Raw genomic sequence first — 26,712 nt, forward strand, 5'->3', positions numbered from 1 at the left:
TTTTTTTCTTCTTTTAGAGCATTATCAACATTTTTTTAAAAATATATTTTATTGATTTTTTACAGAGAGGAAGGGATAGGGATAGAGAGTTAGAAACATCGATGAGAGAGAAACATCGATCAGCTGCCTCCTGCACACCCCCCACTGGGGATGTGCCCGCAACCCAGGTATATGCCCTTGACCGGAATCGAACCCAGGACCCTTGAGTCCGCAGGCTGACACTCTATCCACTGAGCCATACCGGTCCTGGCTAGAGTAGGGCATTCTAATTCACCTACATGAAAGATTTATCACAAAAACCTTTTATCCTCTATGCTACAGATGTGTCAATATTTTCTAGAAAGAAAATCAAAACTACTTCATATTTCTTCTTTTCCAGGAGCCAGTCAATGTGGTCATCTTGGTCTCGTTCCTTCGCTACCACGACATCTCTTGGACTCACGATGTAAAAGAGTGATTCCCCTTCAGAATGCTCTGCGGGTGAGAGGAGAGAGGAACATCTGGGGCAACTCAACAGCAGAAACCTGGGCAGTGGTTTTAGGGCACTTAATTAGGCAACCCAATTTAGTAAGAGTGAACGGAAAACTCGACACCTTTGGAACAAGTGCGTTTGGTTCTGTTTGAAGGTAGGGGTGGGACAAGGTAGAGAATGATAGAATTTATCCCAGTGCTTTAAAAAGTATTCAATTGTAAAATTATTTGGAAGAAAAAAAGGGAAGGAGAAAGGAAGGAAGGAAGGTGAGGGGAGAAATACCAAAAATCTTCTTAAAAATAAGGTGAGTTTAAAATTCTGTGTTTAATATATTCTGACTTCAGCTGAAAGGTAATGTTCAAAACTCTCCATGTCTACTGCATATCAGAATTCACGGACTGTATATAAACTTTATTAATGGCCATTTACAGCACTGTCCTATTTTTACAGAACAACCACACCCTACAGTCTGCGAAAAATGTTTCCTCCTCATCAAGGTCAAGGCCATCGAAAGCATAAGTGACAGATGCCCGAGCCCTGGGGATATAATCTGTCATTTCAGCATGTTGTGCACAATGCCAGTTGTGAGGGTTTCCTGCAGAATTCAATTATAAAACTTGTTCGGAAGGGTTTCTAAGTGTGCAGCAGCGGAGTTTGCTCTGAGCAAAATACCTAGATTGGACACTCTCAGTTGTGAGTCACGTTTGCTTTTTGCCAAGTCCAGAATACTCTTCTCACATTTCTCAGATGATCAGGGGATTCATATAAGAAAAGTCAAACATGTATAGACTCTTTCTTCATTTGCTTTGGTTAAAATGAGAACTAAAAATATCACACAAAAATGTCGATTGTTTTTAAAGCAGGAAAACATTCTTCAAAGCCTAAGCTGTTCTATTTTCATCCATGTGTTTTTGAAGGATGTGATAATACCCGAACACAGATGCCTCTGGTATGACAAGCCAGCAACGTCTTTCCCTCTATTTGTGAGCCGTGATTAAGTATGTCCATTCATCCACTCAACAAATATTCAGTGAATCCCCAGTATGTGCCGGGCACTCTGCTAGGCTCTGAGCATTTGGTGACAAACAGAAAGATAACCTCTCTGCCATCCCAGCGTACTCTGTCTAGGGACAAAAAGTTGGGAGTAATTAGAACACGCTGCTTGACATCAGTGTAGGTTAGGTGTCACTTTAAATAGTTTGGGCAATAGACCAAGAATAAAAACAAAGACCCCAGAGCCTACTCACCTCCATCCTGGCCCCATCTTTCCCCCTCCCTTCTGCTGTGGGAGCTCAAGCGAGTTCTATAGTATCTCTCGGCCTCGATGCCCACACTTACAACCTAAGAGGCCTGCCCAGATATTCTCTAAGATCCTTTCAGCACCTCAATTTAAATTCCTGCTGTGCTACTCGAGTGGAAGGGGGTAGGGAATATAAATGCAAGCATCACCATGAGCCAGCTCCTGGATCTCTCTCACCTAAGTGATAATCCCGACATTCGTTTTCCTGGAAGCCTCTCACTGTCAGAGCATCGGAGGAGATCTCTTCACAGGCCTCGGAGAGCGGCTGGATAATATCCAACCTGGGCCGGGCACAGTACTCTCTTTCCTAAGGGCAAAAAAAGAGAACGGAAACAGCTCATTTTTATGACATCTCTACAAATTATACAAATTAAATTTAGTTAGCCATAATTAAATGCCTTGGTTTTATCATTTCGGCGCATCTAAGCCCTTCGAACCACCTGCCACAGATAGCCTCGTAACTGTGTTTTATTTTCCGACCTTTGCATGAGATAAACAGGTACTACTGTGCCATGTCAGCAGCCCAGGACGGCAGCCAACTCAACGCCACGGTGACCACAGCCTTAGACCACTTTGCTACACCTCTTCGTCGCAAAGGTGAGCAGAGTACAAATAATATTACAAACGGCTCCGTTATCCAAATCGCCGCCACTACAGGTAAGCTGACAGTAATGCTAAAAGTAAGAAGTCAGAGCTTAAGACCCATGTCTAAAGCAGAACCGGCTGAGATGACGGCAATGCTCCCTATCCGCTCTGTCCAACGTGACAGACATGATCACTGGTGCCTACTGAACACCTGAAAGGTGACTGTGATGAGGGAGAAATTGAGTTTTAAGTATATTTAGTTTTAATTAATCTAAATTTAGTCCTAACTTAATTTAAACATATAGTTAGTGACATATAGTTTTGGACAGTGCAGTGCTAGGTCAAGACAGAAGCGGAAAAGGTGATTTACTGAGGACCTCTGCCAGCTCCACTCACCTACTGTGATTCCACAAAGACTGTTCTCACGGAGTTCTTAAATTACCCCTTAGCAAGGAATAGTGTTCCCAATTTTACAGATGAAGAAACTGAGGATCAAAAGATTTACTAAGATAAAAATTACATATGTAAATGATGAAACTGGGTTTGTGAAAAAACTGGAACGTATGGTAAACCTTGGATTTCAAACCAAGTTTGTTTTACTTTGAAGTTCATGATTCAGGGCCTTCAGCACACAAATACAACATACACTTGACCACTATCCAAAGCAACAAGGCCTGGGGCAGTGTGACACAATGAAACAAAGGGAAGAAGTCCAGAGCCACCACCAACTCTCAAGTTCCCTAAGTAAACAGTAAGCCCCGGGGATTTCCTTGATCAATTTTGTTAGGGTAACTGAGAAGTAATTACATTAGCTATGCCCCTCATACACTGAAAACATTCCAAAAATAAATGTCAACTCTAAAAGATCAATTAGTAGAGAAAAACTACAGTGAATATAGAGCATAATTTATCAGATCTGTGGATAAATGAGAATTATCTCTATTTTGAAACAAAAAAATGAAGAAACAGCCGGAAGATGTGAATATTTAAAAAATTAACTGCTGTAACAAAGACAAAAATAGCAAAATAGAAAAAAATATATTTGAACCAAATAATACTAAAAGAAAACTGCCTTGCTAGACCATATAAAGAGCTCCTTTATATGTGTAAGAAAACCATGAACAATGTGATTCATCGCCTTGTTTGATAACCACTGTTCACTGGCCAAACAAACCCTGCTTATCTGTGAACTTCCTAGAAGCATGGAATTGGGTCCTGAGTTTATTATAAAGGACTTTAACCCTCAATGCTTACCACAATCATTACCTTTATTATTGAATGAAAGAAAAATAAAACATTAGGGGAATAGCTTAATAAATTAGGGTATATCAACCAGATAAAATAGTACACAACCACTATCCTATAAAAGAAAAGGGTAATATGCAAATTGACCCTAACAATGGAACAACAGGTCGCTATGATGCACACTGACCACTATGGGGCAGACACTCAACGCAGGAGCTGCCCCCTGATGGTCAGTGTGCTCCCACAGGGGGAGCACTGCTCAGCCAGAAGCTGGCTCATGGCTGCCCAGAGCAGCGGTGGTAGCAGGAGCCTCTCCCACCTCTGCCGCAGCACTAAGGATGAGCAGGCCTAAGCCGTTAGCCGGACATCCCCCGAGGGGTCCAGACTGCCAGAGGGAGAAGCTGGGCTGAGGGACTCCCTGCACTGAGCCGCTAGTAAGAGATAATGATGGGAGACTCCATGGCCACACGGAGAGCGAATGGAATAAGGACCCAAAAAATATGGCAATAAGGAATAGCGTGTAACTATGACTGCAATTGTGTGGAAAAAATGCACATAGGTAAAAAGAGAGCTATGTTGGGGGATACTATATTGAGTGATATAAAAACAAATTTTAATGTTGCAGGTAAGTGATCTTCTAGATATGGAAAAAAAGGTGGGGAGGCATTGTTGGTCCCAAGCTGCTTCTTTACTCCTTTTGTCTTAATTTTATCAGTTTATTCTGTGTGTAAGGATTTAGGTACTTTGGTGTTATATGAAATGAATATAATGGCACACACATTTTTAAGTCATCTGCAAGACCCTCACTTCTTTCTCTGAAAAAGTTTTCATTTTCTAATTTGCTCTATGTGGTTGGCCTTTCTTGGTTTTCACTCCTTTCCAATACTCTCTTTTATTAACAAAGGTTTCCTCTCTTTCTTTTCTTGGTCACTTGTTTATTAGGCTTTCCCTTTTTCACTTTACTACTTCTTTCCTTATGTCTTTCAATCACATTCTCAATCCTCCCCACACTCCTCATCAAAAAGTACCATATTTACTCTCTCAGGAGCCACTGCTTTTCTGTATTTTCAAAATAATAATAATAATAATAATAATAATAATAATAATAATAATAAAAAATGGATGTCCTGCAATAGAGCTAGAAGCCAGCCATATTGATTTTAGCAGGTTTGAGTGTTCACTTAAGTCTACAGCTTCCCATTGCCTAGCAACATGGGCACCCAGAGCTTCAGGTTACTATAGCGATGGCTTCCTGATGCAAGTGCTAGCACAGAGAAAAGCTTGAGAGCAGCTACCACTTCAAAACTGGGCCTCCCAGGGTTTTTCTCCCCATTTTATTCCTTGGCATTTGAAAAGGGGGAAAAGAAAGGAGAGGATACAGAAAAGAAGAGCCTACTTACTGTAAAGGACTAGACAATCAATTGCTATTTCTTTTATATACAGGATCAAAACAAAATCCTTTATAACAAGCTCTCCTTGTTTATGCCTTGAAGCCACCCCTCCCCCCTCCCTGACAGGACCCCTGGACTCGGACATAAAGACAAGCTGGAAATGGGGCTGGCCTAGGCTTCGAAGGGAGGCTGAGTGTGCATGCCCCTCCCTCCCCGGGGCCATGCAAAGGGCTTCATTCCAGAGTCATGTATCACAAAGTCTAGACTCTCCGCGGCTTCTTATTTAGCCATACATTTCATACCATCGCTTGCACTGATAGCTGAGACTTAGCAACAGTCTATTTCAAAGCCAGAATCAGGCTGCTCAGAATCACTAGGCCACTGGGAAGTAAACAAATATGTCTGGACCACAGGAAATAATGAACTGCCCTTTCCGTAATTCCCTCTGACCACAGGGGCCCTGTTGTTGCAGCAGATCAACGTCACTGCTGTCATTTCTGGTAATGCACAGTGTCAGCTTAGTTTCTTCGCCTTTCAGAAAGAGGAATCCTTCATTCCTTTCGACTAAAATACCAAGAGAGATGGAAAAAAAGGACTCCCCTTTGCTCAGCAAAAGGAACAAAGGCAGGCAATGCGTGGAGCTTCTGAAAGGCAAATGCGTTAGGTCTACAGGGCAATCTCTGCTGACCTTATTTTATAGGTCAGGAAGTTCTGCTCAGACTATAGCAGAGCCCTTTCATGGACAACCTGACCTAGGTATAATGCTGAAAATGAACCCACTCTTCCTGTTGTATTTGAAGTGAAATAAATTACCGTTTTTTCAGAAACCTCCTTCACGTAGGAAAGCACAACAAGCTGATCACAGAGAGGGGCAAGACCACTGATGTAGAATTCGGTTTCAAACTGGGACACTGCAAAAAAAGGGATAAAAGATTCATCATTAACAGGAGCAAAAAGCAGCACATAAAGGAAAGGACGCATCGACTCTGAATTTCGGATGCACTCATTTTAGAAATCTAACACAAAGGGCCACAGACATACCCTCCTGACAGCAGTCAGTCCCAGAAGAGGGCATCTGAAAACCTCACTTGAAAATTTCTATCACAAACAAAAAGCAAACCTGATAATAACAGCAGCATGAATGGTCCAATGGGACACTGTGCCCAGCTAATTTAAAAATGACAGTTAAATCCCATGAAAACCCAATATAAACTACTAATAACAATAATAACTTCTTAAAAATGCCTAAGTTAGAGTTTTTCACAGTTAGGACATTACAGGTGTATAAAGGTCACAAGGAAGGCTATTTGTAATTGGGAAACTATAATTCTTTTTTTTTTTTTTAACATTTAATAGTCATTTTATTTAAAGATTTAAAAGAAGGAAAGGGTGTATAAATATAGATTACATGATGATAAAACTACTGTTTATGTGAAACAAAGGTCAGAGGAAATAAATTCCCTTCTCCTTTTTAAAGACAGTCTTTATAATGAAGAATTATCGCATCACTTTAAGAAATAAATGGTGAGGGGTCTATATATTTAAAGCCAAGAATCACCACTTGTACACAATGTTAGCTAATGATTAGCTATCACACCATATTGAGAGAGATAATTGGTTCTGTTGTCGGGTGGCATGACTTTTTGTTGTAGTTTTAAGACATTCCAGCCAATGTGTGCTAAGCCATGACCCGGCCGTGTGCATCTGTTTATTTGCAGGCATTTACTAGGCCTATTCAGTATAAATCTAGAATTACGGTAATACATATAGAAAACTCTTCTGTGAAATTAAATTTTTCATAAATAATTTTAATTAGACAAACATGTTCACATAAGTAAAAATAGGTAACTAATTTGTCAATTTTTTTAACATAGACATTCGTACAAAACACCTTATTATATGACAGACTTTAGGCTTTAATAGGCAACCTCTTCCCCAAATTAGTCTGTTATATGGAGGTTTAACTGTACCCTCTTTTCTTACCTGGGGAAGTTAGTATAGTATAATGTAAATTATATTAAATATAGAATCAGGAAATTTGAGTTTTAACTTCTACTAAATTGAACTTGGATAAATCATCTTAATTTCTATGGGTATAACTTTTCCTATCTATAAAATTTCTTTGGGTATAACTTTTATTAGAATGTAAATAAAATATTGGTTTGGTGATAAATAATACTGGTTTACTTCTTCAGCTTTTTTTTTTTTTTTTTTTATCTGTGAAGGTCTTTATCTGACCTTCAATTCTAAATGATAACTTTGCTGGGTAGAGTAATCTTGGCTGTAGGTCCTTGCTTTTCATCACTTTGGTCAATGTGCTTTCTTCTTTAATTCTCTAGTTGTAGGACTTCCATTCAGCCAGATTTCAGGTGGTTCTGAATGATGGTTTTTCTGTGATTTAGTTGTAATTCTGATGTGGTTGTGGGAGGATGTGAGTACTGCATTTACCTACGCTGCCACCTTGACCAGGATCTTTTTTTGTTTATAATTTATGCACTTCATGTAGTCTCTGCCTAAACTATTGTAATTCCCAATTTGTAAAGTCTCAATTTGTAAGATTTAGTACTTAACAAATTAGCATTATTACAGTATGTGAAATTAAGAAATAAAATAGTCATGTACTTCTACAAATCTTTTCTTGCTTTCTTATAGTACTTGGTTGTAAAAAAGAAAAAAAAGAAAGAAATTACCCTTTGAAACAGCCACAAAAAATTAATATCCCACAGAGAGGAATATTTTTTTGTATTTTTGAGATTCTGACTTATTAGAAAGAGTTATAAACATCTGGTGTCTAAGAAATGCATAGTCACAGAACTTCTTTAATCCCAATGTTGGTTTTGCCTCATTTACTAGAGAACAGTAAATCACGTTGTTTTGGGCTAAAGCAAATTGTAATCCAGACCTTCTAATATTTCTCTTTTCCTTTATCCTAGTTAAGGACTCTTATCTAAACCACTTTGCCTCCTGTTGTGGAAATGGCTTATATTACTAAAGGTTTCCTCTCAAGGGGGAAAAATATGGTACTTAACCACTAACCATAGTACTAAAATGTCAGCAATGTGATATTGTTAGTACTCAAGCACATTGTATTTCACATCAGTTGTAGTACAGATGAACTACAGTTTAATAACGTGATCCCAGGGCTCCAGGGCCAATACTGGGTCAGCTATTAGTAATCACAAAGCTGGGTGGAAGTTTGCATGGTGGCAATAGCCACCATGATTTAGTGAGCACCTATTATCTGCCAAGTATGTGTGACAGGCATTATGTATGTCATGTCTAATTCTCATAACCATCTTCAAAGGTAGGTATCACCTCCATCCAGGCTTTTCTGGCTTGGGAAGGTGAAGTAACCTTAACAAGAAGGCTCTATCCATTTTAACAGCATGGTAGTAAGATGTTGGCCAAGTTATTTATGTCCCTAAGCCCCATTTTTCTTCATCTATAGCATGAGAAACATACTACGTGCCCTTAGAAGGGGAGCTGTGAGAGTGATGTAAACTAAAGCAGGTAAGGCATATAGCACAATGCCCCATATCTACTATGTGAGCAATAAACATCAACTAATGAGATGTTGACTACTTTTTTATCCTTCCCTGAAAATTTTTACATCTTCGAAAATTCCCAGAGTTCTTGTTGCCTCCTCCTCCTTCTTCTTCTTCTTCTTCTTCTTCTTCTTCTTCTTCTTCTTCTTCTTCTTCTTCTTCTTCTTCTTCTTCTTCTTCCTCTTCCTCTTCCTCTTCCTCCTCCCCCTCCCCCTCCCCCTCCCCCTCCTCCTTCTTCTTCTTCTTCTTTAACTCATCTGTATTTAAAATATTCTAATATGTATCTCTCAGGACATTAAGTACTGAGATGTTCAAAGGTTTTCTTTTTTTTTCCTGGTAGAGGACAGCAGGATAGAAGATAGAGATCATAAAATAATTATCTTTACCTTGGTGTTATCAGTCTTCTATATTATCTTGTTCCTTAGTTTTTCTCAGTACCATTATATTCTGCATATATCTATTCTGTATGTATTTATCCTTCTAAGGCAAAACGTTATTAAAAACCATACCACCAACATCTGACTTCAAATAAAAAATATCCCAGATTTAAATGCTGTAACCGTATTAGCCATGTAATTTAAGTCTTTCAGTTTTTAGAAATATAGTCACTGCAAATGATTTATCTCAGCTTCACTTTGTTACAATGATCCATCAAATTTATATTCCCCATTCATCACCCAATAGGTAAATGAAATTTTCAGCTAACTTGTAAGACAGCAAAACTTTTCCTGCCACACAAATATGTCTCCTATTGCTCTCAGTTCTAAATAATACAAAAATCACGTTTACTGTATCTGTTTAATTGACAAAAGTCTGTCAGTTTTCATCCTTTCTATCTAAATAACTTTGGCACTAAGTTTTAAAACTAAGTTGAAGAAGTAAATGGTATATCACCGTTGACATACTTCCAGGAGTCACTGATTCATTCGGCCCAGGATCATTTAGCATCTCCTATGTGCCAGGCACTGTGCCAGATCCCTGAGGTACAAACACTGAACAAAGACAGGCCAAGTGTGTCTGTGAAGGAAGCTATAGTTTCGTGGAAAAGACAGATACGCAATGAATAATCACACGATCACTGCAAAGGAAACAAGTGCTAAAAAGAGGAGAGTTCCACATGCCCATACTGGGGGGATGTGACCTAGTTGGGGAGGCCCAGGGGGCTTTCCCAGGAAAGCAATACTTGACCTGAGGTGTGATTAAGGATGATCCAAGGTCAATGAAGTAAAGAAGCAGGAGGAGCGTTCTAGACAGAGGGGAGGAAGGAGCATGGTCGGTGTAAGCAGGCCAGTGTAGCTGCAGCACAGAGAGCAAGGAGAAGCCTGGCTGATGCCAGAGAGGTAGGTGAGGGCTGGCACAGGTCCCTCTGGTCATGTCCAAGAGTCTCATTTTAATCCCAAGAACAACAGGAGGAGACTGAAGGGTGGTGACATGATCTGATTTGTAATTTGACTGCGCTGGGGAGACTAGATTACAGTGATTCACAGGGGACAGAGATAAACCAGTTAGTAGGCTGCTGCAGTGATCCAGAAAAGAGATTATGGCAGTTTGGACCAGACCAGTAATGATGAAAATTAATATTCAGAAAACACACGTTGACAGGACCAGATGTCAGTACTGTGCTATGTGCTGTGCACATATTAACTCTTGGAATTCTCACAAACAACATGTGAGACAGGTATTCTTTTCCACAATTTCCGGGTAAGAATATTGAGGTAGATAAGAATTTGTTCCAAATCCAGGTAGTAGAGAGAACCAGACCCCAGTTATTCAACTTCAAAGCCAACTACAAAGTTCTTGTGTAAAATTAGAAATATAGTTAGACAAAAGGGTCTCTGGAATGAAGTTTTAAAACTTAAAACAAAAGCTCCTTGACCAGTTTCATCACGGTTCCAAGCGATAAGACCTGAAGAAGAACATGGTCTTAGGTTTCCCCTTAGCAAAACGGAGTCTCCTTGGAGGTTTCATACTCACGGAAGGCATACCTATTTCAACATATCGGCTTGGCAAGTCCCTCATTTCACTGGCATGCCGTTCCTTCACCGAGCATATCTAGAGAATAAGTTCACAGGTTATTTTACTCACTTGATGGAAAACTCTTCATAACATGTCATTCACTATATGATACTTCCATTAAATTAACCATGTAGTACTGAAGATGGAGTGCACACAATCTACCCACTGACTTAAGTGACAAAAATTAATTTCCATGATATATAGCAACTGTTACTTACATTCTTCAACATTATTCTTCAATAAAGTCTTATTCCAGGGCAAAGAAAGGAAGGAAACTATTATATAGTTTTAACGTTTCAAATGGCCCATTCTTTCCAATTCTACTTAAGAGCTACTTCTGTCATCAGACAATAAAGCTCTGGCAGAAGCACATATCCAAAATGGCCGATGGCTTATCTGGGCAACATTCGTACTAGGTCTTGTGTTTCTGATTACATATTGGTGATTTATTAGTAATACTTAGCCACAGTGGCACAGACTCTTCTTCTTTTGAGTATATTAAAATCAATGTGTTATATAATTAAAATCAGGTAAACTATAGCCTGGCCCAGGCCTGTTGTTTTTTTTGTTTCTTTTTCCAGGTCTGTAAGCTAAAAATAGTTTTTACATTTTTAAAGGGAAGGGACGGGAGGGGAGGGGAGGGGAGAGAATGAAATATTCAGCAGAAACAAAATGTAGCTTAAAATCTATAATATATAATGCTAGCCTTTTACAGAAAGTTTGCCAATCCCTATTTTAAATTATATGTATACAGTTTGGATATATATATATATATATATATATATATATATATATATATATATATATACACACACACACTAGTATTTATCTATCACTCACACACACAACACTCAACACCTGGTTGTTTTAGGGTAGTAAGACTACAGATATTTTCTTTGCTATATTTTCTAAAGTAAATATATTCTATTTTGTAATAGGACACAAAAAATTTACATAAGTTCAGCCATGGAGGTGAAAAAAATCTAAAATTAAATACTGACCATTGCCACTTTCATCAGGGATCAGGTTTTTTTTCCTTTGTCTTTAGATAGTATTTCTTGTGTTCTTTTATAGTTGCTATCCCTAAGTATAGCTACAACACAGAAAACTCTAAAATACAGAGAACCCAAAGGGAAAAATACAAATACTATTCGGTGTCTCAGCACAAAGTGAACACCATTAACCACCTTTTAAAAAAATATTTTATAAAACTAACAATTTACTACAAAGAATATATTATTTAAATATTCTTCCACAATTCTTTAATGTCTTCATAGCATTTCATTACATAAGTATGAGAGAATCATTGATCGGCTGCCTTTTGCATGCTCCCTATTGGGGATCAAGCCAGCAACCTGGGCATGTGCTCTGACCAGGAATCGAACCGTGACCTCCTGGTTCATAGGTCAACGCTCAACCACTGAGCCACACGGGCTGGGCCACAATTTGTTTTTCATGGCATGGAAAAGAAAGAGTCTGTCTTAAAACTTAAGCATATGAAAGGATTGAGCATTAAATGATTATCACATGCTGATAATACTCAGGTGAAAGTATTTTAGTTGCAAGAAGCATTCAAGAACTCATATTCCTTTGGAGCATCTTCAGTGAACCTATAACAACATGGACTTATTCTAAGACAAGCAAAACCACCTTGACAGAAGTCCCCCAGCCGATAATCAGTGTCACACTGTCCTTCCAGCAGAGGCTGCAGGGGTACATATCTGGGCGAAGACTGATGTCATCCCGGGGCACATTAGTGATTCTTTGCTTTGAGGTGATGTCAAATATCTTCACACCCTGGAAAATAAAAGAGCATTAACACGCTCTACTGGGGAGAAGAAAAGTAACGGAAAACACGGCTCCACACCACTGACAACCAGCTCTGCACAACACGGACGGCGTCTACGGAGCCCTGTGGGAGTCACGCGAAGGAAAATGCCTCCTCCACACAAACCTGTGAGAACCCCACACAGGAGAAAGCCTCTGTGCTTCTTTCTGCACGACGGCGATTATTAGTGGATGGCATCGGAGGCTCAAATACAACACAAATGTGAAATGTGCAGACAACTGCATTTCCAAAATGACAGCCAAGTAACATTTCTAATTGTGTAACATTCATTCCACTCACTACAAAATGAAGTTTGCTTTTCAGAAACACTTTGATTTCTAAAATCTTCTACGTACAGAAAACTACACTTGACATTTAAAATACTCACATGGAAACATCGAGCAAGCAGCTAAGTGAAAATAAACCAAGAGGCCACAGGTTTGCTTGCCTTTCCTGTGACCCAGGAAAAGTAAGTCCTGAATAGCAAGATAGATTCTGGGAGAATAGAATAGAACTAATTTGCTAAGTTATACCTCGAAATTCAAAACGATATGCCAGATGTCAAAAAGATAATTTTAAACTTTCTATTTGCTCTAACTCATATTGAGTAAACTTTTAAATAAGTGTAGCACCAAATATCATGATTGACTTTTTATAAGGCAAGCCTATATTTTTCTTGTGATTATATTGGGAGTAAAATGGAATCAGCAATATTGTGCACTTGTTTCATCTCAACTGTTACTTGCCCTTGGCTATTAGGCAAAAATTATTTTCAAGATCACATTCCCAATGCAGCCCTTCAATTATTAAGATGCCTTTTCATTTATTTGACTATTCTCCATGCCTCAGGTTTTTTCCTCTAAAATAGAGTCCAGAATATGTTGGGAGTTCCTCTATTATGAAAGCCAAGAGCAATCTAATTTCTTTAACCTTCCAGGTATGACATGAATTGCCATTTGTATCCTTTAGCAGTGACCACCGCAACAAGTGGCATCTTTCCTCCTGGTTACAGCCCTCTCACTGCAGCCCCTCTTTCTCGCTGAAGAAGCATTAGGAAGATGGTGACCCTCTCTTACCATATTATTGGCCCAAGCAATCAGATGGCCTCTCCACTTCACACTCCTTATGTTCCCTTCCCCTTCATGCAGAACAGAAGACTTCCATCTGCTCATCCAAGACCGTTCAAACAGCAGCAACTAGGGACAAGCAGTATAAAAAGAGAATTTTAGAAACCAAGAAGCATGCATAGATTCCCTCCTTACTATTTTTGCCTGGCCATTGACCAAATGACAAACAACTTATTCTCGGCAATTTTTATTCAGACTCATAGTACTATATCATTTGCATTTTGGAAAGAATTCCCACTACATTTTATCTTACCCAGGACACTGTTTAAAATGTATGAGTGTTGAAGTTACTACAAAGTCAAGCCACAAGATGGCACTAACATACCAAACTCATGGAGAATACTGCACATTAGTCAAAAGATCTGTATCACAAAATGTTCTTCAAATGATTGCCCAAGAATTAATTTATTTGGTAAATTGGGAAATCAAAACCTCATAATGTCTCTCTGAAAGTAAAAATATTAGTTACAGATTAAACTACAATAGTTAGAAGCATGTTTCTCTCCCATCTGTGGTCTGTTTTTCATTTAACCCAAGAAAAATAATTTTTAAATGGCATTTGACAGTAATTCATGTCATAAGAGAAATTTGCTTTAGGATTAAACTTATTTTAAAAGTTCAGAGTAGCTAGGGTCTTTATTGTAAAGAGGAGAATGTATTAAAAAAATATCTGCTAGGTAAGTTTTATTACCAAATATAACTGGTCCAAACCTCTAAGGCTGTATTTAATAATTCATGAATTATTAAGGTACAATAAAATAGTTTTTCTTGATATATCCAATTTAAATACTTTAAGAAAAGACATTTATACAATATATAACTTAATATATACAAGATGTACTTATACAATGTATAACTTACAATAATGTCACACATGTAATCCTGAAACATGTTTACCTACCATTTAAAAGTCAATGCTGATGACATACAGGATTTTAAAAAATTCCTATCATCAGAGTTGATTTCACTTTACCTTAGTATATTCTATGTCCCTTCTCACCCCCAAACAAGGGAGGGGAAATGAGTATAGGAAAAAGAGAGCAAATTCATATTTTACTTACATTTTTAAACATGTCTTTCTCAATAGTTAGGCTCATATAGTCAAAAAAATACAAAATAAAGGGGGAAATCCTATAATCAAATGTGTCCATCTTCACAAATAAGCAGAGAATGGTCACTTTTAAATGCCATAAGGGCCTGAAGTTCTTTCCTATCCATAGAAAAGAAAGATGTCCTCATGCAGTCCACAGTGGAGACTGGAGGCAGGGCTTTTATGGAACACATGGAGTCCTGTCTTTCCATTAGACAGTTACAGGATATCCCCTCAAAGACCTGCTAACCCTCTCGTGCTCTCCCAGCCCAGGTCCTAAGAAAGAAATCGCCAACCATGCGTCCCTGCTTCCTGTTAGACCCTTAGGTCCTTTGTCTGTGATTCAGCTTTCCCAAATGCCGGGAGCCGGTCCATCCTTGCTGTTTCAAGGGACCTGGCATATATGGCATACGGTTCTTAATATGCTTGCTCACCTTCTTGGCGCTGTGTTTTAACCAAGGTCACCTCTCCGAGAAAGGTTGAATCCCCAGGTAGGGATTTTCCCCTGAAGTTAGGGAGGGAATAAAACCCCTCAACTAAGTGCCAGGCGGGTAATTAATCCCTTTAACTACGAACAATCATGCTTAAACTACATAATCTTTTCTCCCTGGAATGGAGATAAGAAACGCCCTAACCTTTGTAATAGAAATTGACAGGATTAGAATCAACTAGTATAAATACAGATGCAACAAGACAACAACAGACAGAACTCAGAACACAGAACTAAGGACACAGGGCTTGGAAGACAGGACCAAGAGAGACAGAGCCCAGGCACAGAACCTACACAGAACGTTCTCTAGAGACAGAAGAACTTCGCTGGCGAGAGCATGCCGGAGGATCCTGGACAGGGACTGGCCTCGGAGCCTGGAGGCGGAGCCTGGCGAGAGAGCATGGTAGGGGATCCTGGACTGAACCTGACTGCGGAGATTGGCAGGAGAGCCTGACTAGAACCTGGTGACTGAACCTGACTGGAGAACCTGAGCAGAGCCTCTCTGGAGATCAAGACCAGAACTTGGCTGGAGATCCTGGCTAGGCTGCTGATCAACTGAACGCTGTCTCCGTGTCATTCCTTCTTCGCCGACTCCGTCCACACCTTTGGGGACCCCTGGACCTGCTGGGGTTGGACCCCGGCACCCAAAGACCCAAGGAGGTAGGTCACTGAATGTGTTTGGTATTTTGTGACAGGGCAGGTATGAAATTCAGGAAACGAGGAGAAAACCTGTGAATATACTCCTGGTACACACTCCACCAAAGATGATGGTAGCTGAAAACAAACTCGTAAATTAAACATGAGGAACTGATAAGACTGAAATGTCTCTCTTCCATCTGTGGTCTGGATCAGGGTGGGTGACTGGGCTGGGGCCAGGGAGTGCCCCATGACCACCTGCTGGAGGAACAGTGCGGGTCAGGACGAAGGTGTGGTGGAGGTGGAGTACTACATCAAGCTCCCGTCCTCACCAATTCCCATCTAGACGTGACCAAGGCAGGATTAAAAAGGGGACAATCTGTACTTGTGTTTTAGGAAAATTAAATATGCCGCATATTTTAAGTTAAAAATTCTATAAAATGATAAAAATAAGACCCCAGTGAAGGCCATGATCCAACTCACTACAAGAAAAAGCCTGCCTGGGAAGTGGCTGGTTGGGCAGAGGGGGCTGGAGGTGAGGGGAGTCATGGGAAAATGCCATGCAGGTCACAGGCTGTGATCAGCACTGGTGGCTGACACCTGAGTAGCCACTCCCACCTTCACTTGATGACACAGTTCAGAAGGAAAGCAGGCAACAGAAAGGCACCTACCAAAGACAGTTGTGCCAGTTATGAGAGGCGGACAGTACCTGTGCACACTCCAATTCCTTAGTAAATGCAGAAAGCAGGCTTTAAAAAAAAATAAGGCAGTTCCCTGCTGCACCAATGATCATTGTTCTTTGGCAGCCATTTTTCTAAGACAATTTTGTTCCGATTCAGGCAATAACAAAAACCTCCTTCTCCCACCACATCCAACATAAAAGATTTGAACAAGTTCTCAGAAAAATCTATTACAAATTCACAGCAACTTCAACTCTAAATACTGAAAACAGACCTCTCAGTAAATATGAGCTAACAAGAAAAACACCACTAGCAATATGGAAAAATTCAGTATTTGTAAACAATAGGACTTATCCAGGGAACCAGAGAAATCTCCCACTCTGACTCCACATGGATGACAGTCATAAAACAGAGAAGAACCTCAAAAATAATCTTTCTTGTTCTCAGGTGACAACAAAATTAAGCAAGAAATTAGTAATAAAGGTTAAACAAAACAAAATAACTGAAATTTTAAAAAAATGGTATCGTTGGGTGAAAGAGGAAATCAAACTATAATGGAGCGCTCTGAAATGAGAATACAAATACCACAAGCCTAAACTTTAGGGGATACAATCACAATTATAAACAAGGGAAAGTCCACAGCTCTAACAGTTAATGACCAAAAACAAATGTGCATGTACCAACCACATGACAAAAACAAAAATACTTTACTGAGGTATTAAAAGGAGAACTAACTAAATGGAAAGATGTAATATATTCCTGGATAATAAGGCTCAAAATTCTCATGAAGAGTTTAAGTCTTCTAAATCAATATATGTTTTTAATGTGAGCCTGAAGAAATTCTCAAAGGAATTATTTCTAGAACTTCTAAAATACAATAAATACATTTGAAAATATGTAAGAATAACAGGAATTTTTTTTTTTTTCAAATTAAGCAATTTGTGTGTGTGTGTGTGGGGGGGGGGTGATTGGCCCTGCCACTCAAAACAGTATAGCAATGGTCCTAGAATTGACAGATGAAGGAGAAAGAAAGGAAAGAACTGACAAAGATGAATCAAATGAAAAGGTCAGACAGTGTGTGTGTGTGTGTGTGTGTGTGTGTGTGTGCGCGCGCGCGCGCGCATGCAGGAAACAAGGCCTCCTCAAACTACCCAGTAGTATTCCCACTATCTTCCTAGAGGATCCTTTAGCATTAATGGCTCAAAAGCTTTAAAAATGAAACCAGTAAGTCCATGCCTAGAAATTCATGCTAAGAAATGATCAGACAAGTGAGTAAAGATGTATGTAAAGTTATTTATAACAGCCAGAAATGAACTAAAAACTCAGGAATGATTGAGTAAAAAGCAGTAGAGTGAGGCATATGAAGCATATGCATTCATTTTTAAATGTGCTTATATATTTACTAGAGGTCCGGTGCACAAAATTTGTGCACTCGAGGGTCGGGGGGGGGGCAGTCCTTCAGCCTGGCCTGAGCCTTCTCGCAGTCCAGGAAGCCTCAGGGGATGTCCGACTGATGGCTTAGGCCCACTCCCCCTAAGCCAGCAGTCGGACATCCTTAGTGCTGCTGCAGAGGCTGGAGAGGCTCCCTCCAACACCGCTGGATTGCCAGCCATAAGCCCGGCATCTGGCTGAGTGGTATTCCCCCTATGAAAGCACACTGACCACCAGGGGGCAGCTCCTGTGTTGAGCATCTGCCCCTGGTGGTGAGTGCACCTCATAGCAACCAGTCATTCTGCCGTTCGGTCGCTTTGCTTATTAGCCTTTTATTATATAGGATATTAACATAAAAAGATGTTCAGGGCATAGTAAATAAAAAAGCAGATTGTAAAACAATTTTAAATACAATGACACTTAAATAAAAAATGAATGTGTATCCATATATAAAAATCTAGAAAAATATCATAAAGTAATAATAATTAATCCTAGAAATAAGTGATAGATTTTCATGTTATTTCTATTTTATAATTATTCTATATGAAATGTGAATTATTTTTATAATGTTAATAAACCTGGGGATAAAAATCCATTATTCTCTTATTTTTACAGTCAAGATAATTTAGGGGAATAGTTTAAACAAAACAGTGAAACTCAAAAATTCACTGAAATTTAGAAAAGAAGGAATGTGTGAAATATACTGAATATGAATTAGAATTAATTCACACAAACTGTATTTTTAAATAAAACATTACTATAGAAAATTGTTAATGAAGTTTTGCAATAGCAACCAAAGTCCAAATTCACTCCAACTGATCCTTTCTGTTGTGGTTGGTGTGCTTTTTGGTTATGGTAGGAAGTTGTGGCTGGCTGGACGATGGCCTCCCTTTGTCTCCTGCTCTAGCTCCAAAGAAAATTTCCAGCAGAGGGCAAGAAGAAAGGAAAGAGAGAATTCTGAATTCAGTCCATCTCGTGGTTGAGTCTGAGTTTCCAGAGTTCCGTTGCTACAAATCTCGTATCACGCTCTGACATGAAATCAAAGCAGCAAAAAAGCTTCTCCCTTAATGATAGGGGGCGGGGCAGGAACGTCCCTGGCAGTGAGCAAGCAGGCATTCTGTGCAACTCATAGGGTGCTCAAAAAGTGTGTGTGGGGCTAATATATTAATTCTGTAAATGAAGTAAATGTTAATTTACATTACAATTTTAGACATGATTCATGTTATTTTCTTTTTTTAATGTTTTTATTGATTTTTTTTTTTTTTTTAGTGAGATAGAGAGATAGAAACATCGATGAGAGAGAAACATCATCTATCAACTGCCTCCTGCACACCCCTCACAGGGGATCAAGCCCACAACTCAGGCACGTGCCCAGACTAGGAATCAAACCGGTGACCTCTTGGTTCCTGGATCAACACTCAACTGCAGAGCTACACCAGCCAGACTCAAGTTATTTTCTGATGTTTTTCAAATAGCAGTAGTTTCAATCACTTTACCTTTATATTTTTTGGATTAAAAAATAGGCAATAATCTACACTAATAAAAGAGTAAGATGAAAATTGACCATCACTTTGCAATGCCCATCAGCCAATCAGGAGTGAGTATACAAATTAACATAACAAAGATGTCGGGTTAATTTGCATACACAGGCGCGGAGTGGCGAGGGATGGGGCAGCCGCTTGCGTGTGCACTGGTACCAAGCAGCCTGTGTCCTGGGGACAGGCGTCCTCGGGAGCCAGGCCGCTCTGAGCCTGTAGGCCCGCGTGTAGGCCTGGAGCGGCCGGGGTCCCGGAACACCCCCAGCCACTCTGGGCCTATGCCCGCAGGCGCTGAACTGCCAGGGGCGGGGTAGGAATGTCCCTGGCAGGGAGCAAGCAGACAGCAGGGCCCCCACAGAGAGCAGACACCAGGGCCTTAGGTAGCATCAAGCAGGCAGGTCCGCAGAGAGCAGAGAACCATGGGGAGTAGGCCTAAGCCATCAGTAGGACATGATTGGAGAGGGTGCAGGTCGGGCTGAGGGACCCACCCACCCCAATCCCTCCGTGCATGAATTTCGTGCACCAGGCCCCTAGTGTATACATAAGAAGCCTTAAATATATTAGGAAGGTCATTGTTCAGAAGAATTCTTTTGCAAGTCAAAAAATTACCCCCTAATTTCTTAGTTCAGTATATGTTTTAAGGTCATACTGGTTTTATCGAAAGATAATGAGTGTCATATTCTATTTTGTTCACAAAGATGCATGTATTTAACTTTAATCTCCCAAACTGTAAATGTATTGGGGATAGAGCCCACATCTTATACTTGGCTAGACACACAGGCATAATAAATAATAAATACTGAGTAGGCTTTCCTAGGTATACTAATCTTATTCTTTCCTTCATTGTTCATACACACAATGTGTTTCCTTTAAGAGGAGCTACAAAATTCCCCCAAACCCTTGTTACTTAGCCCATCTGTAGTTAGTGATGTCCATTAGAATTTGCCCTAATCCCAAAAACCTAAAGGAAAGAATCCTGTGACTCTTTATATAATTACTATGTATCCTATGTATCCTTGCTTTGCCCTGACCGGTGTGGCTCAGTTGGTTGGGTGTTGTCCCATGCACCAGAAGGTCACTGGTTGAATTCTAGGTCAGGGCACATGCCCAGGTTGTGGACTCGATTGCCAATGAGGGGTGTGCAGGAGGCAGCCAATCAATGTTCTCTCTCACATGGATGTTTCTCTCTCCCTCTCCCTTCCATTCCCCCTAAAATCAATAAAAACATATAATATATAAATCTCCTTGCTTTGAGAAAGGACTCGCTTGTACTGACCCCATGTTCTACTCTTGAAATGTTGGTCTATTTCCCTTTGCTCAATGCCAGAGGATATAATTTGTGCACAGCTTGTCAAAATTTTGAAAACTACTTTTAAGGCTAATCTTCCCCTATTCAGTTTAGGTAATTGCAGTTCCTTTATTTCAGGGATGTCAACTGGGTCTGAAAGTGTTTATCTGAAATGTGTCTGCAGCCGGCTGAAGGCTCTGCGGCTGCTGCCGAGCCCCTTCTCCCCACGTCTCTGCACCTCGTCTGCTTCTCCTCCACATCGCCTGCCTGGCCCTGGAAGCCTCCATTTCTGCATTCCCTCACCACTCCACTTCATTCTTCACTAATGAGTCTTATTTTCCAACCAATAATAGCATAAAACTTTAAATGTCAGCTAATAATTATGGAATCATTCCGATTACTGTCCTTTGAAACTCCCCAAATACATCTGCTGTACATGCAAGATTTGATTTATCACATTTTGTAGGACATACGGTTTCACACAGGAGGGAGAGGACCAGACAATCCACTCTCCGTTTGCTTTTTTAATCCTAATCTATGGATATTTCAAGCAGAAGCACATTGTCTGGCAGGAATGCCAGGGAAAGTTCTGCTTCAGTGATTTAAGTAAAGATAAGCTGCTTTTCTTACAAACATCCCACCCTAATTTAACTACCACAAAACTATCTGCCTATATTTCACTGACATTTAATAAAATCCATTTCTTTCTTCTAGTCATAAAACTGCCTCGAGACCTACCAAGCACGGATGTTCTACAAAGCATTTTAGAGGGTTAGCCATTGAGTGAACTACCTTAAAAGCAGCTGGTTAATTTATTTGGTTCATCTTCCACATCCTGTAATAGTGAATTGTCATTATCACAATACTGAGAGCAATTTAAGCTCAATGGGAGCTAAGTACAGAGAGAGAAAAAACTGTTTCCAAAAGGTCTATTTTTTTGTTGTTGTTGGAGAAAAGTATTTTAGGGCTTTATTTCCCATAAATCCACATTCCGGCAGTCAGCACTCTCAGTACTTGTATTTCAATAGGAGCCCTCACATCTTCAGCAATATACTTTATTCTTCTATGTTTTGGGCTGATAAATCTATCTAGTACTTTCCCACCCGACAGAGTGGTCAGGATGCACATCCCAGTCTCCCTCACATGTGGCGGGATTCCTATCGGGCTGTAATAAAGCTGCCGATTCTGGCCGCGCAACACCTGTCATTACCCATCACCCACTCTTCCCTGATGGAGGAGAGGAAGTATGACTGGCCCCTTTTTAATCATCTTGTGATCTTTCAAGTCTATAAATCACTGGACTCCTTCAGGCTTCCTAAACACCAGCAGCCCTGCTCGCTCTCAGGCAGACAAGAAAGCAGGGAAGACAGGACTGAGGGGTCAGGCGCTGGGCCGGTCTCAGATACCAGGCGCATTCCTGCAGGAAGGACCAGGGGCTCAGAGAACACAAAGACTCCATAAAAAGCAAAACGCTCGATCAGAGAAGATTCTGGAGCCAAGATAATACAGCAGAGAAACAAAGAAAAGCAAACCCAGCAAATTACAACATGCCAAATAGGACTTTTCTCTTTCAAAACAGACAAAGGGAATAATGAGGGGGAGGACTTGTCACAGAAGGATTTACACACCCAAGATGAGGAATGAAATTTTCCAAGTCAAGAAGGCAAGTGAGAAGACGCTGGTAACACCGAGAAGACCGGGATGGTAGATGGCTGCTGACAGCAGGCAGGAGGCTTGAGTCCTGATGGAGGCAGGAGCGGCTGGAAGAAGACCCCAGTGAACAGCTAGTGCCTTTGTCTTGCTTCTGGCATCGGCCCAGTACCAAACTTTAGAACACACAACTTTTTCAAACGCCACCAAGAGAAGACATAGGCACATAGGAAGAAAAAGGGAACTTCCCACATATATTATTGCTTTAAATGCAATGGTTATTTCTGAACAAGTTATAATCCTTCAAACTCTTTCCCTTAAGGCAGCGGTTCTCAACCTGTGGGTCGCGACCCCTTTGGCGGCCGAACGACCCTTTCACAGGGGTCGCCTAAGACCATCCTGCATATCAGATATTTACATTACGATTCATAACAGTAGCAACATTACAGTTATGAAGTAGCAACGAAAATAATTTTATGGTGGGGTCACAACATGAGGAACTGTATTTAAAGGGCCAGAAGGTTGAGAACCACTGCCTTAAGGTAATTAACATGCTTAAAAGCAGTTACTATAGGCTAATCCTGCTGCAGACGATTGCCAGGTGACTTGATAGGCCTCTTGCTTCACGTAATATTTGAGTAAACACAAGTCCAATGCCACACAGATTCTGGAAAACCTCTCAAAATTAACTGATCCTGTGAAAACCACGTAGATAGAATAATGTTTTGAAATTTAAAAATACTCCACATCAACGTAAGAAACAGTTAATTTACTGACCAAGAAATCTAAGCTCTGGGTTCAATGTGATTAAAAAAAAAAAAAAAAGGCTAAGTGCCACTTAGGAGCAGTTTCCTTTCTATTAAAAACTAGTGCCCTGGCCGGTGTTGCTCACTGGTTAGTGCTGACCTCCACTGAAGGGTTGTGGGTTCGATTCCCATTCAAGGCACACATATCTGGGTTGCAGGTTTGATCCCCACCCTGGGCCAGCGTGCATGCAGGAGGCAACCAATCAATGTGTCTCTCTCACATTGATGTTTTGTTCTCTTTCTCTCACTCTCTCGCTCTTTCTTCTATTCTCTCTAAAAATCAACAGGAAAAATAGTCTCAGGTAAGGATTAACAACAACAACAAAACTAGTGATGACAGATGGATATAAATCTACATATCTACTGTAGCCAACGTGTGAGGTAGACTCCTATTTAAACTAGCAATCTGCAATTTCTGCATATGCAAACTCACAGTTGCAAATGTGATTTCAGAAATAAATGAGAGTATTTTAAAACAATTTTAGTTGGGGCCGGGGGAGCTTCCATTATGGAATCCACAGACTTAACAGATTTGATTGTTCAAACATCTTGGGTCTGTCTGTCAGTTTGCACCTGAGGCTACATGTCCCAGGACTGGGTTCAATGCAGGACTCCTTCAGCAGCAAAGGAGAGAAAACACAGAAGTCATCCACTGGGTGATTAACCTGGATTCATATTCTGCGATGAGCAAATACCTCTAATTTTAACTATACATAAATAATCTCCATCATAGGTGACTGCAGGGAGATCTTTGTACAGTGAGGATATGAAGAAAAATGCAAAACTGCAGCCCTGGCAGCCTCCTGTACACCAAAAAGATTGTGGGCTCGATTCCCGCTCAGGGCACATACCTAGGTTGTGGGTTCAATCCCCGGTCTGGGCACATGGGTGCATACAGGAGGCAATCTCTCTCTCTCTCTCTCTCTCTCTCTCTCTCTCTCTCTCTCTCTTTCTCTCTCTCTTTCTCTCCCTCTCCCTCCTTCCCTCCCTCCTTCCCTCCCTCTCCCTCTGAAGTCAATGAAAATATCCTTGGGTGAGGATTTAAAAAAATACAAAATTGTTAAGTCTTAAATAACAAAAAAGTCACATGAACACACAAGTTTCTATATCTGAACAAGCACTTCACTCAATTTTAAAAAAGCAAAAGGGGAAAAACTAAAGGTCAGGGCACTACAGAAGAAACCAAGTCAAATGGCCTGCCCTAGACGGGCGCACTGGCCTGCCCTTGGCAGCCTGTGTGGAAGCGGCAGTACTGAGGGTCGGGGGCAGACACACATCTGTAGAATATATCCACCCTCTCACACACGCCATGTCTACTCTAAAGTCTCATTATGACTCCTATATTAGGCCTCTCTGGGAGAAAGAATAATTATCCTAGATTTAGCCAAAATTGGAGAAAAGCCTGCAGGCTATTCAGTAAGCAGCAATAATTTGTGCTCAAACTAACAATAAATATCAAATGGACAGTCTTCATTGTCCAGGCTTGTATGGTAATATTAAAAGCTGCCCCAAGCAAAGAATACAATCAGACAAACTACATTGGAAGATATATAAGATAAGTGGCTAGTAAATAAAAATGTACAAAATCAGTAATAATTCAAAAGAGTTACAAAATAGAACAATGAACTACCTTTGTATATTAAATTGGTAAATAGAATGTGGTGAAACAGGTCTGCTCACACACAGCTAGTATAAAATTGGCATGTCTTCTGAAATGCAATTTTACTCAGCAGTATGTATCAAAAGCCTAAAAAGCAACCATCATCTTTGACTCAATAATTCCCAAAGTAGGAATCAGTGCTAGACAAACATCCAAAAGCATAAACTAAAGATCATGCTCAAAGATTTCTAGCTTCCTTACAGCACGATTTGATAACCAAATACTGGATACAATCTAAAGGTCCAATTATATGAGAATGGTTAAGAAAATTAAATAGACCTGTAGGATAGAATATTATGTAACCGTTAAAGAATATTTGCGCCCTAGCTGGTGTGCTTAGTGGTTAGTGTTAGCTTGTGGGCCAAAGGGTCCTGTGTTCGAGTCCCAGTCATGGGCACATACCTTGGTTGCAGGTCCGATCCCTGGCCTCGGTCTGGACAAGAGCAGGAGGCAACCAATCAATGTGTCTCTCTCACATTGATGTTTCTCTCTCTCTCTCTCTCTCTCTCTCTCTCATCAATGGAAAAAATATCCTTGGGTGAGGTTTAAAATAGAGAGAGAGGGAGGGAAATCCAAAGAGTTGCAATTAATTTATATATTCTTTTATTATTGCTTTTTATTTTTATAAAAGTAATGCCTGTTTACTACCACAAATACAAAAAAGCCAATGACAACCAGAAAGAACAATCTTAATGCTGCCCAGACATTGTTAATAATTTTCACAGTTAATAATTTACTGTAGTCTTCCATAAATATTGCTACATAATTATGTTTCTCCAAACAAACAAAAAATAGAATCAGACCACACATATATTTTTGTAAAGTACCTCAATAGAAGCAACTAGCTAATGCCCGGCATGTGAATTTCTCCAACTGAGAAAGAGGAGCTGACATCCAGAACTGGCCTGGCACTCCCAGCTAGGGCGCGGTGTGGTCCGAATGGATATAAACAATTTCGAGAACACCAGCATCAGACAAGGCCTCCTGAAGGATGAGCACAAAAACACCACCACTCCACAATCATGTCTGAATGCAGACAAAATATAAATGCTCTTCCAGCCACATGCATGACAAAACATCCCCCTAACCAGGCTAAAACGGACACTGTTGCTTCTTCACCAATTATGTTTTTAGCCTTGATTTGGCCTTTCCTCCTTCTAGGAAAGATTTATTAAAATACCAATGATAGAATTATTCTTGCTTCTTGACAGTATCCAATCTAGAGCAAAACCCCTTTTCCTTAAACCCTCTCAAATCACCCCGTTCCAACACAAATCCTATAATAACTTCTTTCTAACACCTTCCTCCTCACACCCCATCAGTGTGTGCCTGGTGATCTTTGGCTGCAGGTCAAGACACAGCTAATTCACTATTGTTAGACGTTTAGTTTGTCCCAACTTTCACTGTTACACATCAAAGAGGAATATTGGTTGAAACTGAATTAGAAAATTAAAAGGAAACAAACAACAGGGGAGAAAAATCCAAATGCATAACGACAAAAGACTGCAAAATTACTATACACACTCACACACACACACATGCACATGCACACACACACACGCACACCACACCACCACACACACACTCACACACACACACACATGCACACACATGCACACCACACCCCCCCACACACACGCACATGCACACACACGCACACCACACACCCCACACACACACGCACATGCACACACACGCACACCACACCCCCACACACACTCACACACACGCACATGCACACACACGCACACCACACACACCCCCCCCCACACACACACACACACACACATTTTTCCTTCTCAAAAAACCTGGTATATTCATTTTCCTTCCTTCCTTGTTGTCTAACTGCTTTCCACCATAGCATTCTACCTATCTGCCTTTGTAAATGCACTGACACTCCTGAAATCCAGATACTATGTATTCACAGACCCAAC

The 26,712-nt window shown here is 40.3% G+C and overlaps 1 protein-coding gene across 1 annotated transcript in view; it reads right to left on the reverse strand.

The window, feature by feature from the left end:
• VPS41 (VPS41 subunit of HOPS complex) overlaps positions 1-26,712 on the reverse strand; it is a 138,314-nt gene that overhangs the window by 41,252 nt on the left and 70,350 nt on the right. The window contains exons 8-13 of the mRNA XM_059655731.1: positions 13,459-13,578; positions 12,205-12,351; positions 10,524-10,590; positions 5,807-5,904; positions 1,950-2,079; positions 359-474 (exon numbers count right to left, since the gene is read on the reverse strand). Coding sequence (XP_059511714.1) covers positions 359-474; positions 1,950-2,079; positions 5,807-5,904; positions 10,524-10,590; positions 12,205-12,351; positions 13,459-13,578 — 678 coding nt within the window. The remainder of the gene's footprint in view (positions 1-358; positions 475-1,949; positions 2,080-5,806; positions 5,905-10,523; positions 10,591-12,204; positions 12,352-13,458; positions 13,579-26,712) is intronic.

The sequence above is a fragment of the Myotis daubentonii genome, chromosome 10 (genome assembly GCF_963259705.1).
Source record: "Myotis daubentonii chromosome 10, mMyoDau2.1, whole genome shotgun sequence".
Lineage (NCBI taxonomy): Eukaryota > Metazoa > Chordata > Mammalia > Chiroptera > Vespertilionidae > Myotis > Myotis daubentonii.